The sequence below is a fragment of the Apteryx rowi genome, unplaced genomic scaffold (genome assembly GCF_003343035.1).
Source record: "Apteryx rowi isolate R43461 unplaced genomic scaffold, aptRow1 scaffold_380, whole genome shotgun sequence".
In the NCBI taxonomy this organism is placed as follows: Eukaryota; Metazoa; Chordata; class Aves; order Apterygiformes; family Apterygidae; genus Apteryx; species Apteryx rowi.
The window spans coordinates 721171-735344 of NW_020450308.1; the positions used below are offsets into that span (position 1 = coordinate 721171).

Here is a 14174-nt window from a genome sequence, read left to right on the forward strand (position 1 = left end):
TGTTGAGGCTCTTAAACACCATCTAAGTAGGGACAAAATTATCTAACTAGCGGGGGGGAAAAAAAAGTGAAAAAAATCCATAAATATTCATTTTCTCCAAGCAATTTAACTCATTAACTTACGCAACATGGATTCAATAGCCCTAAAATATACCTACCATTTCTTTGAATGCACTTTCTATTGCCCCAATTATGAGGCACTCATGTGGAATCTTCTTTTCCGTGAAGAAGCGTGTTGGAGGCGTGCTGGGTGAGCCCGGGGCCCCCACCCCGCCACGCAGTGAGGCCGCCCGTGTCAGCGTCCTGCTGTTGGCTGCCGGGTGCTCGGGCTCCTCTCCCAGGCAGGTCGGTGGGAGGACGGCCGAGTTCCTCAGGATGTCCACGAGCTCCTGCAGCTGCTCCAGGATATGGTGCTGAAGCAGTTTGGAAGCGACGACAGCTGCCCCTGACCCAGCATGTCCATCAAACAGGGACCAGTAGTATAAGTTGATCCCATCTGTGTCCTGGCAACGCAGGAGGGGATGAAAAGGAAAGGAAGAGAGAAGGTCACCATTATGCAACCAGTAGTGAAATCACGGAGCTGCCAGTGGTACAGTAGCAGCAGCAGCAGCAGTAGGTAAAACAGAGGTGACTTTCCCATGCAGGGATCTTTCTGGAAGGGGGAAATATCCAGTGTGTTAGTACAGCTCTGGGAGAAAGAGATGTATGATTTTGCTTTTTTTTTTTTTCTTTTTTCTTTTTTCCTCTTATCAAAAGGGGAGGGGAAAAAAAGCTAAACTTGTTTTGTTTCTCACTTTCCAGTCATATGGCACCCTGACCAAGCCTAACCCCACCTTGGACCTACCACTGCGGAGACAAAAAGGCCGCACAAGATCATGCCCGGTACTTCTGCGACAGACCCTTTCATTCACTGGCATTAGACTGCGGACCTCAGCCAGACAGCTAGTAATAATAAGATCTGATCCCCACCAAACTGACTTGTAGGCAAGACCTCTCCATACTGGCAGATGTGACAGTGTCAGGCTTTCTTTGCTTGCGCCAAGCCTGGTACCAGAACGGGGCAGAGGCAGCCAGTATGGTGGACACAAGTGGGTCCAGATGCACTCTACCCATGCAAGCCTACACATTCATCACTTAATTCTCCTAGCCTTTGGAAAAAAAGTTTCCTATACAGTGCTAGAGTTACATATCCTCTAATCAGAAGAACTAGGTAAGTGTTTTGGTATAGCTCCCAGCATAAAAGCATGCTTTTAGATCTGACCTCTTAGCTCAGTTCCTAGCATGCTAGTGTGGAATCAGGAGAGAATTCGGGAGAAAAGATAAGGGGGCACAAAGGAGAAATGGTATGTGGCAGCCAAAGCACACCACCCCTTTGCAACATGAGTAACGAGCTACCTGGTGAAGGCCAGACAGCTTGTTCCAGCTGCACCGCGGAGGAAAGAGCGATATGGAGGTATCGCGGTCCGCCCCTGACCGCAAAGGGTTGCATACCAAAAAATAATTGCTGCCCACAGACTAAGTGTTGACCTATAGTACCCCTAGCCTCATTATCCCTGATTACCATATTAAAAAACATGCCCTTTGCTGCATAACTATATGTAAATAAGGGGGGCATACCCCACAACAACCACGCAAATGGCAACCTAGTCAATGAAGTATGACCGCCGCACTTCCACATCCCACCTTCAGCAACTATAAAACAGAGAACAGCCCACTAAAGTTTTGGAAGGGAAGAAAACTGAACCCCCGACCTGTTCACCGGAGATCGCTGACGAGTGAGCCTTCTTCCTCCCTCCCCCAAACAGGGACGCCTCTTTGGTAAGACATGAGCCTCCAACAAACATCAGACGTTACCCAGGGAAATATATTATTATTGAAAGTGCTTAATTGTTAGTTTGAGCTCAAAGAAAGAAAATTTGTAGCAGCAAGTGCATTTATCAACAGCAATTCCGAACCTGTTGTATCTGTCACTTTAATAAATTCTTGTTCTTTCCTATTTTGCAAAACTGACTCAGGGAAAGTCCTTGAACAAGGGGCTCTGGCAGGCAAACCTAAATTACCAAGATAAGGAAGGGCCTGTCTTCCCTCCCTTCACGCGACAGCTAGTCCTCACAGCTGCTCTCATATAGGCAGACTATGTACCTGAAAAGAGTGAATTTTTCTAGATATCATTATTAAAAACAAGGTGTATGTGATAATTTTAAATACTCAGCAACATGCAGTTATCAATTGAGGGTGAGTTTTTCAAATACTACTTTTCTGTTCTACAGTTTCCTTCTGACGGGTGTTACACTGGCTCCACACTTGCTCCGATTTGAGCAGAAACCATGTTTTTGTGGTATTGTGCACTAGACAGCTGCTGAAGTAAGGCCCATTCACCCAAGCCTGGAAGCAGACTGAATTCTGGGCAGCATAAGCTCAGATCTGCTGGAAAAACACTATGTAGCCATACCCTGGATCACCTCAACTCTTTTGGAAAATTCACGTAGAAAATAAGCCTTCCCTTTTCCCCCTCCATTTCTTCTTAACCCTGCATCTTCTCCCAGCTATGCTGAAATAACTGTTAGTAAGTCAGATGTGGGGGATTCGTATAAACTTAGAAACAAATGTTTTTGCAAGGGACGGGAAAAAAGCAATGCTGTTGCAAAACAGCTCATACTATGAAAGCATAACCTACATCTCACTGCAGTCAAAGAACTTAAAGATTATATTTTTATGTTATGCTGACTCTGGTCTTAATTTAGGATGACAGACATCATAGCAACTCCTCCACAGCTATGATACAAATCAACTTCATTCTCTCAAAAACTGCTCACTTTTACACAACAGATCAGCAGAGAGTTTATGTACCACCTGAATCCCATCAGCTAGTGCCCAGGGATGGAAGTGACAAACACAAGATAGTCAGAAGTCCCCACGCATTGGAGGTGGACTTGAAGAGCTGTGAGAAATAAGGACATCGGAAAACCAGGGTGTGAGAGTCCACAGCAAGAGACACATCCTGCTGCTTTCTCACATGGAGCCTGAGATGTCTACCACCTCGCACCTCTGCTGATAATTAACACCACTGTCAAAGGGAGACAAAAACCACATCCGATGAACCAGCATATATTTTACATCTATTTACTAGGTGTATTAACCAAAGCACTACTGATTTCAAGTTCATGTGAACTTGGGCTGTGAACTGCAGCTTCTTTTAGTTTCTTCCATTCTAGAGACAAAGGTACCAACCACTGACAACAGGACAGCAAAGACAAAAGTCTCCTTTGGCAAACTATATATATATAGACCTTCACTACGGGTTCACCCTGTTTGAAGTGCAAAGAGTCCACTGCTGAACAAGCATTATTACTTTTAATGTCATTTGATGAAATGCATGTTTAAATGCCACAATTAAAACAATTACATAAGTCTGCCTAACATCACTACTTTTTAGCTTATGCCATTGTTGCTCCACGCACAAAGCACAAACTGCATATACTAAAGTTCAGACATATTCCTAACCACCGCATTAACAATACAGTCATTTATACAGCGGAGTTCCTCCAAGTCTGAATTCTACCAAGATAAGGACAGCAGTCTGTTGTGCACGCCATTTCACTATCAAAACACTGAGGAGAAGAGAGAGTATTGTCCTACAGTACTGGATTACTTACCACAGTAAATATCATATAGGATATATTCTATAAGGGTGGAAAAAAAACAAATGTACACATTTCTGAATGTAGCTCCATATCCAGGCCCACCCATTTACCCAGTCTGGTAAATTCACCAAAAACCTGCTGTGAAATTTTACCCCTGTGGACATGAGTGGCAGTTGTGCTAGTTCACTCTTGGCTGAGAATCACTCCAGGTTCACACAACAGCTGGCAGTAAAGTTCCACCTAAGCTGTTTTTAATGGATAACTGGATAACTGACTAAAAAAAACCTGCTTGCAAAAATAGTCTGCTATCCATGCAAAATGTGAAATATTTTGTCAACAGAAACAACTGTCCCAAAGTGAAAGTATTTCAGCTGAAAATTGAAACCATTTATTCAAAATAGCAACACTGTGCCTCCTGGGAGCTGTAGATCTAATTACTTCTGCTCCCATTCTTCTCTTAGGGCTTGGTTCCCTGGCCAAACTTCATCTCTCATGATGCACCGTGGATAATGGTGCTATGGCTTATGTCTTCATGTCATTCAAAGGGTGATATTCCTTTGGAGATATGTCGCCACTGAGGTGGGGGGGAAAAAAGGGCATAAAGGAATTTAATTTAAATGGAAATATTTTTCCATCTATAGTATTTTGAATTTTGATATTTTACCCCCCCCTCCAAAAAAAGGGGGGGGGAGTTGTAACAGCTACAAATAAGAATGAGTTAAAAAAAATCCAACTTTTCTTGAAATTTTCCACAGAAAGCCCCCTTCAAAGCCTGTATTAGAGCTTGTCAGAAAATACAGGAGAATGGGTATTAACTCAATCCACTCATAATTGCAAGCATAATGCAACAGTCATTGAGATTTGCAGAGAGGTGCTCATTCCAAACAACTTTTCCCCCTCCTTCTTGCTTGGCTGCTCTCTGCCTGCTGCAGTTCCCTCTCTCCATCTCCCTTTCGCCAGCTTTGTTCTGGTGACTGCAGCACCTCAATCCATGTGCAAAGGGTTTGACTGGGCCCCCCAATACACAGAAAAGGGCCATGACGTGGGCAAAGATGCTTCAGCACCTCATCAGGAGTACAGCTAAAAGCTCCAGCTCAGTCTTCCTCCAAAAAAGATGGGTCAGAGCTGATGCAACTTTTTGTCCCTCTCAGCTGCATTGTCTTGTATATCTAAAACTCATAAGAATATCAGACAAACCACAACAATGGCTCATGATGAAAAATTAAATTGAAATGTTATGACTCCTTGCCTCTAAGCCCAAAGGCAGCACGGATGAGTGGAGAGACCAAGCAGCACTCGCAGCCTGTCACCGATGTGAACATGGGCATGTTAACCATTACTATGGTTCTTCATCTGTATTTCAACTATCTCTGTCTTTTTTGGACTAGTAACTTTAAACAAGAGGCCGTGGCTACGTTTTCAGCTAAGTTCAGACACCTCTGAGGTGTCTAGACTCCTCTCTAGATTTCCCCTTATACCCGATGGAGAGAAAAACTGCACTTTTAGACCATCCTCATCTCATTCCAAGGTAAACTATTGCTTCCTATTGACTACATAAGGAAGCTAGATAACCGAGAGGTCTGTATTATAAGCAAGTGAAGTTAGGGGAGATGACTACCACAACATTTCTCTCATGCACACATTCTGTGTAAGATGCCCTGGGGCCTTAACTTCAATTGGGATCTGCAAACATTACCCTAACACAAATATTAGTCTCCAGAAACTTCTAAGCATGCCTACAAAGCTTCATTTACTTGAGGACTAGCAAAGAGAATAACCTCGAGACATCCTATTAGCTGTCTAAACAAAGAAGTAGAAATGAACTCCTTTCCCCTGCCCTATGAATAAAAACAGCTCCTCTGTTTGAAAAAGCAGAATTTTCCAAAAACCATACCAATTTGACAAGAATGGAATATATGGTGCAAGCAAGGCAAAAGTCCAGAGAAAGAACAAGGGCCAGCGGCCAGGGTACCCAGCTGAACCAGAAGGTATGTGAAGGTCCTTGCTTTTCTCCCACAGCTGAGTTGACCCCTGTAGCCACCATGCTCCAGTCTATTTTGGCGTGCGTATGCATGGCTGTTCACTCCTCTTTCACATCCAGGGAGCTTGAACTTCTTCCCAACAAAAACCAGAAAAAAGCATTAGTGTTCGGAAAACTCTCAGAGAACAAGAAATCTATTTCTACTAGCTATAGCAGTATTCTGTCAAAAAGAGTCTTTTGATAATGAATCTCCTTTTATTCATTTAACTGGCCAGAGCAGTCAATTGGGAGTATGATCAGTCAACACATACTGATACATTTCAGGTTTTGTTTCTTTAAAAGATACAGATTTAACAACATTCTGAACAGCTACCAGATGCACAAAGAGCAAACATTCCTCACTGCAACAACCATACAATTCACTTCCAGTATGTGCTAGGAAATTTAATAAGCTTCAGACTCCTCAGCTGCTGACCTAGCTTTCAGGCAGGTTCAGCAGTCTCCTGGGTTTCATAATTGTAAAATATAATTAAGACATGCAAAGTTTTGGATCAAGCAACAGATGAGAAATCATGACAGAAAATGCATATATATATAAATAATAAGAGCTTAGATTATAGAGAAAAAAATGGGCAGCCTTAGCAATACACAGCAATCAATTTGGGACAAATTTTTCAGGTAAGCTAGGGAGTGTTCTTACACTGCAGACCTTCAGAAATTGTTTATTCGTCTAATTCCAAGCTGGCAAATAAATCATGTTACCATTAAGAATTTATTTTAAAAAACACAAAATCCCTAACTATTATTGTTCTGAATATGAAGTACACTTACAAAAGGCATTAGAATAGGCCTTTGGTTTAAAACAAACAAACAAACAAAAAACCCCCAAAAACAAACAAAAAAAAATCCCCCCCAACAACAAAAAAAACCCACTCAGACAGATACTCAATAAATCACCTTCCTCATACCTGCTTTCTTAAACATTTCTACAGGGTGCTTCACCACTCAAAGATTATTTCAAATCAGGTGTTATGGTGGGATTTTGCTATGAGGTGTTTACAGAATTCAGCCTCTGGTTTTCTTACAAAGCACTTGCCAGGATGATATTACACCATTCACTGAAGTGTCTCAAGTCTCTATTTCTACATCCCGTTGATGCAGAATAGCTGCACCTTTATCACATTTAACACCCTGTCATATAGTCTTTAAAAAAAACTTGCTTCTAATGCTACCAATGCTATATGAAGGCAAAAAGCATTATATTTCACAGTGTTAAAAAATGAAATGAAAATATAAAATTTGAAACTTTACAGAAATAATGTGTACATTTGGTTTTTTTTTGTGGTTGTTTTAATATAGTCAACCAGCAAAAAAACATACCAAGGAAAAAATCCTACTAATTGCTAGTGTAAGACTGCCCTCTAGTAGAAAACTTTCACCAGAAACATGTTGCTTGTTTGGGGAAAATATATTAAAATTTTAAATTCACAAGCTGTGGTCCAATAACACGGTAGAATAGGTTTTACACAGTTAAATAATGAGTGATATAGCACCTTCATGTGTCATCTAGAAAACAGAAGTAAATCTGTAGATAAGAAGAGAACATATAAAGAACAGAACAGCAAGTAGTGTGGAAAAATATACTGCTACAGAGATCAGTTGGTTTGTCACTTCAGATGCTCTGTCATGATACCATAACAGTATGACAACCATATTGATGGGTACCACTGAGACTAGTGAAGACATCTTTCCAATAATGAAATGCATTTAGATTGAATTAAAAATACAGGAATCTAAAACTATTAACCATGTAATGTTTGGAGAAAAGTTCCTTCTGAAGAAGATGATTAGCCACACAATATAGTCTGTACAATATATGTATTCAGCAGTCCCAACAAGCACAAGACACAATCCTTCATCCTAGACGTACAAGTGTGTACTTGAAACAATTATAACCACCTAAATTCAACATGGAACATCAGCACAGAGGAACTCGGACAGGTGATTTTAGGAAAGAAGCAAAAAAGCAAGGCTACTTGCAAACCCAGCAAATCTGTTCAGAGTCTGAAGAGGTTGCAGCAATAAGAAAGTAAAAACAAACCATCAGCACAGAGATTGCATATCCACATTGCCCGACTCCAACATCCAGTGTTGCAGGGCTAAATGTCTGCATCTAACAAGTGATACTCATCAGGGCTAGAACGCGAGCCCATGCTTAAAGAAGGGATGAAGTGATTAGCCAGTCAAGAAACAGATGAAGAACACAAGACAATTACTGATGGACAAGTGCATGATTTGTATCACTCTCCACATAAAGGACACTGCGGTCCCCAGTCACTGAATTCAGGCTGCTGGGTGACCTCACCCCTAGCTGCATAAACCAGCTTGCTCCATGCAACACTTCTTCAGTAAAATGAACCCAATGACTAACCCCACTCTCAACAAAACTGTGTGACCATATAAACGGGGATTCTCTCTCGCTTGGAGTGACTGCCATTGGATAAATCAACTATGGCCATTAAACGCACAGGATTCTGCGGCAGTAAATTTCACAGGATTATGCTTTGAGAAACAATACAAAAAGTAAAATCCAAGGAGTCTTCCCCTCCCCATCTTTAAACTAAAATGTATTAGATACATGGAGGACTTCTCAATGCAAAACATTAAAAAACAGGAAGTAGAGCTAGGCAAACTGGAGTTAAGTGTTCTGTATTTAAGCAGAGTTCATTAATATGAACTAACTGAAAACACATGCAAGTAAACATTTGGGGGTTTTCTCCTAGTGTCACATCACCACATGCTTTTATATTTGTTTTGTACTGCTCCACTGACAAGATATGTAAGTTTGCTTACCGAGTTGTCTTTCAGTTGGAGACCTTCTCCATTTGGCAGCGATGACCTCCGTTTTGTTGATGAGTTCTTGTTTGGTGTAGAGTTAGTGCCTCCAGTTTTCTTTTTGACAAAAAGCACTTCACAGCTGGCTTGATCTTCATTGTGTGTGCTCTTCCCTGCATTTATTACCCTAGGAAAAAACAAAACAAAACAAAAAAGAAAACAAGGGACATATACAAATTAGCGAAGCACAGAAGCCTCCATTTATATCTCATAAGTGACTGAAAGACAGAGGTCCATAGACCAGAAATACCGCAAATATGAACTGAATTAAAATAGTTGACTTTTATACACATGTACACATACATACATATGCACACGTACTTGTTTAATAGCTTCCATACACCTATATTTGGCATAACAAACATTTTTCATAGAACAGTGTTGAATAAGAACTAATGGTATCATAAGCATATATTATCCATACTTGTGACACATTTTAAAGAAAATGGACTAATGCTTGATGGTCATGTCTGATGACACGCCTCCCTGTTGAAACATGAGAGCCCCAGTTGCTTTTCTACCTGCCAGCACCTTCTATTCACCTTCAGTGAATAATGAATTGTTTGGCTAAGGGAGTCTACTCTGTCAAGTTCCCCAAGTCTTGCATGAACAAAATACCTGCTAAAAATCTAAGCTGTTAGTGCTAAAGGCACAGCACAGAAATAACTGACAACCTACTCTAGATGACCAAAAAAACCCCAATGAGACAAAAAAATCCTATGTCTGTCCTATCCCCCAGGTAACACAGCAGCTCATTTACACCAACAGCTTTCAGAGTTCAGCACTAAGATCTTGGTACAAACTTTGGACGTCCAAGGGTATCCCGAGAATTGCACCAAGCTGCCAAGTTCAAACACATTTCCCACTTTCTACACAAGAATCTTTCCATAAACAGACTAATTTTGCTTCAATTGAAGCTGTGTTCAATGAGACATGAGCTTTGACAGCCCTGACTCTCCCAAGGAAAGCCATGCAAGCTGGGGCTGTGTCTTGTCATGCAGCCCGAGTTTTGCATGAGGCACACAATGACTTTTAAAAACAACCTCTGCCCCCAATGGAAAGTAAAACAACTTGAAGGCATATCATAATCCCTATGGCAAGTCCAAAACATATCTGACTTCTTGCTCTCCCCTGTTTTCATTACAGTAAAATGTTACATAATAGAAAAACCCTTAATAAAAGTTGTTGTAAAGAAAAGAAAACAAAAACTTCAAGGAAGCCTGCAGGAGACTCTTTGCATGAGCTTGCCTATTCCTACTGAAATGTCAATTTTGTGTCAGCTTGTCTTAAAGATAAAATATTCTTTTGATTTTCTAAGGGCAACATGACACTATATTACATGCAAATGAGTATTTTTTGCTCTTATTCGAAGAAACACAGTCATACCCTATAGGAAAATGCACATCCACTAAAATTAACCATTTCCAGAAACAAATAGTTTCTTTACAATACCAAATGTCATATACTGCAGTCTGACAGGAGAGAGGCCTTTTTTTTTTTTTTTGCAGTTAACATCTGTATGCATAACACCACTGGCTGTTTACAAGTGTTCCTTGTACATAAACACCAACTGTGGATAAATTGTTTTGTGATACACGCATACAGAACAGAGATTAAAGAGCATCTAGCTGCAAGGCACCTGTGAGCAGATTAGCCACTCTCAACAACTATAGTGTCTAACATTTGAACAACTGGAGATCAAATATTAAGATGCAGTAGGCTTCTTGTCTGAAAGGTCAGCATTTTCTTGACATATTAGGAAAAAAAAATGGAAGCATATAATCAGAAACAGAAATGAAAGCAGAAATATCAGATAACTTAATTAAATCAGCTGACTGGCACTCCTTTAGTTCCAAATGCTACAAGCACGATTAAACATTGCAGCAGCAAAGAAGATAAAATGTTATCATATCAGGAGTGTCTAAATATTCAATTTAGCTGAGCAGTCTCCTCACCAGTGTTGCTAATTGTTTCCAATCCCATTAAAAAAGCAGAAGACAAACAGAGACAAAAGCTATTCCTTAAAACAATCACTATCATTCCATTTAAGCCGCTCTGGTCTCTGAGCTTAGTAATGGACTTGAGGACTTGTATGGTAGAAGATGCTCTGTCCTAACTTATGCACAATACTATCATTTGATAAAGCTCTTATTAAGAAAGTCTGTCAAGGCACTGAATACATTAGAAAGGATAAGAGAACAAAATGACCAAACTAGCTCGGCAGTCAGCTGCCATGAAACACCTGGAAGTTGTACCTATGTATCAAACCCCTTAGTAGAAGAGGTTATGATCAAAAGGAACCTGGCAGCGATGAATCCTGAAAATGCATGGGGGTCAGGTGTCAAGCATATTGAGGTGGGAGGGCTGGGACTGTGAAAGGTATGTTCCCTCCCAAAATTCCAGTTTTTCCCTCTCCAGCAGATAAAAAAGTTTAATTTGGAAATCTTTGTGAAGACTTGAAGTAAACACAGTGTGCATACAGGCATACTTCTACCCTTGACTTCTGGAAAAAGGGCTGCAGTGAATCTCCACAGTTTTTAATCTCAAAGCTTGAGCTGTGTGTTGGTAATTATTAATTCTGATGCCTAGCACAGAGGCTAGTAACACCTTCCACTGAGTTTCAAACAGCTCTGTGTCTTCGCTGTCTTTTGAAATCCTTTCCTCTATGCAGCTTCTCAAATTCTTCCTCAAGGCAATTCTTTCAACTAGCTTTCCAGTGCTGATTTTCTTGTTGACTTTGCTTCTTACTCTCTCAGACAGTAACTTACAAAGACAAAAACTGCATCTAAACTGCTTATACAAATAACAAAGCAGAACTAACAAGATGTGCATATCTCCAAAAGGTAATTCTTAATTACACCTCTCTGAAAATGCTTAGGGAACACTTACCACCTCCCTCCTTCTTTACAGGAAATGCCTGAACTGCCCAAGCTTTTCAGTTCCCCTTTACATCTCTTTTTCTCCCCCTGCACCTCACCTTAAAAAAGATCCTCTGGGAAAGTGAACAAAATGTGATAAAGTGTTACTTTCTCACACTTAAGACACCTTCCCCTTCTCTCCCCCCCAAACTGCAATACAGTCATCTTCATTCCCATTTTATCATGGATGTAAATAAGAAAAACGTAAAGTTGGGACACAAGAAAGACAGACACCTATAATTCTCTAGCTTTTGCTCAGAGAGATGTTTTCAAGGCAATTACTACTCTTTTTTTGTAACAGTTCTTGGACTATTTTATTAGCCCCATTCATGGCCCTGAACTCCTTTCCATCCCTTCCCTCTCCCCATTACTGATTTATCTGTTATCCACCCCTTTACAGTTTTCAACTCAAATAACATATCTAATTTGGATAAGAAGCTCCTCTGGTCCAACTTTTTACAGTATTAGCTCTCTCTATTGTGTCAAACACACATGGCTCCATAATAATCCAAAGGCTTAGTTCATGGTATAGAAGCCCTAGTAAAAATGCACCATACTCTGCAAACAGGAGCTTCATGAAGCCTGCACAGTGAGACAGTGAGGTTTGATCACAGTTGAAGAGGTCCTTGCATCAGCCTTGATCGATGCTTCAGTAGTTCACAAGATTTATCTCAGACACGTCCTTGGCTAAAAGCAGATCCTCCAGATGAGCCAGTGAGTTGCTCTGGCTCACAATTAGCATTCTGCTGGTTTCCCCTGAGACCCCTGGTCCCATCTGACTGAACGGAAATGTAGGTCACTCTGTACTTGGATTTTTCATTCAGAGAGCAGAGCTCTGAAACTCCTGTTGCAGGGGTCACTGATTACAAAACCCTAAATTTATCTCAGAAGAGCAAAACAGACCAATCTAATAAATCCAAATCAGGCTTTGATAATAATTTCTTGGGGAAAAAATACAATGACTTAAGTTTTTTTAAACATTTCCACTCAGCCCTTTATTTTTCATGTTGATACAAATATATTTACTCTGTGGAGCACTCCCTGGCTGTTTTACAGCTACCTATAGCTTGCTTGTTGAGAAGTTCCAAGCTGTGCTGTCAGAGGAGCATTTTCTTCTCTTCAAGATCTCAAACTCTGAAAAGATTTTTAAAAGTAATCCAATACTACTTTTTTTTTTAACTCAAAAAATCTAGCAAAATTTTGCATGTAGCATACCTTGATAAAAGTAACTGAGAAAGGAAAACAGTTTAGCAGAAATTGTGACTGATGTCCTACACAACAGCAGCTTACACTTGTTGAAATATAAAGACTAAGACAACTACAACAGCTCAGGGAGTTACGCTGCACCCAGTGAAGCATGGGAACTGGCCGCAGGTACGCTCCAAACCTGCCCAAGCTAAGAAATAAAACCTGTAAGCAGACAGGGTAATTCAGAGTGCCTGCTTAGGTGAGCTGCAATAACTGGCAGCCTCCTGCAAGGCCATGCCGACACCCCAAATCCTACAATTTCCTCCCCACCAATCCACGGTCCCTTTCCCGGGTGTGCCACAGCAGTGGGGAGCATGCCCAGTCCCAGCTCCTCTCCAAAATTTGCTGCTTGGGTCAAGGCATCCTACACAAGCCCTTGCACAGCAAAGGTCTGAGCAGACTATGGTTGTGCAGGGTAAGTTACTACTGAGGCTTTGAGCATTATCTGTAGGGCATCAGAGCATCAAAATACCTAAAAACATTTCTAAAAAGAAAGTGCTGCAGAGAGAGGGGGGATCCGGCAATGCACATTTGCTACTGAGCAGCAGCCTCGGCAGGCAGGACGCTATCCTGGGAGGACGGCTACAGGGAGAAAGGTCAGCTCAAGGAGGAAGAAAGTGAGTGAAAAGAAAATGAAACCAGCTTGCAGGGGCCCAAGCAAGAGAAAGTAAAGTCATAAACAAAACATTATTTGATGTTCCCAAGTTGCTGCTTTCAGGTAGATCTCCTGCAAAATCACACTGTTAAATGCTTTTCTCTGTAAACTTAAAAGATAAGAAAAATCTGCAACTCTGCTCAAACAAAGGCTGAAAGATCAGAGACCCACAAGATATTTTAAAAAATACATTAAAACTATGCAAGCAAGTTACATGCTTTCAAATAATCTGCCCCCAAAAAAACCCACCACCACACACACTTTCAGTCACCGAAACAAAAATTATTTTCTGCTAATCATGCCTTTCTATCTTTCTTCCCCAAGGAAATTTTCTATTCCTAACTCCATTTCTCTGATTACACATAATCTTAAACATTTAGTAAATTATACAACTTGGAGCATGCTCCTTTTTTGACCATTATCAATTTTCAGGTTATGGACAATCTCAAACTACAACACTAGTTATTGAGGAGTCAAACAATTATTTTTCTAGGAAATACCGCGTTCATACAGTGTAAATGCTGCTTTATTCAACCATCACAAAAATTAAACAATGATAACCAAGGGCTTTTGTTGACGTTATTTATTTGCTGAGGATAAAAGTGACTTTCTGCAGTTCTGGTGTATGCATGTTTCAGAAATAAATGCATTAGCGACCTTTACGCTGTTCACAAGGTGAGCAGCCACAATATCAAAAAGCAAAACAAAACAAAAAAAACCAAACCAAACCAAAAACAAATCCCAAAACAATGCAGTCACCTTACGTGCTTGGAGGAAAAGTTAACCCACCACGGAAGCTTAAACCAGAGTCAACCAGCTGAGGTGCAAAAGCAG

General features: G+C 40.7%; 1 protein-coding gene across 1 annotated transcript in view; it reads right to left on the bottom strand.

The window, feature by feature from the left end:
- Window positions 1–8654, bottom strand: part of PPM1H (protein phosphatase, Mg2+/Mn2+ dependent 1H) — a gene marked incomplete at its 5' end in the record, with an annotated part of 71978 nt that extends 63324 nt beyond the window's left edge. Inside the window, 2 exons of the mRNA XM_026074193.1 lie at window positions 158–502; window positions 8478–8654. Of these exons, the coding sequence (XP_025929978.1) occupies window positions 158–502; window positions 8478–8654 (522 nt within the window). The remainder of the gene's footprint in view (window positions 1–157; window positions 503–8477) is intronic.
- Window positions 8655–14174: the final 5520 nt, after the last annotated feature.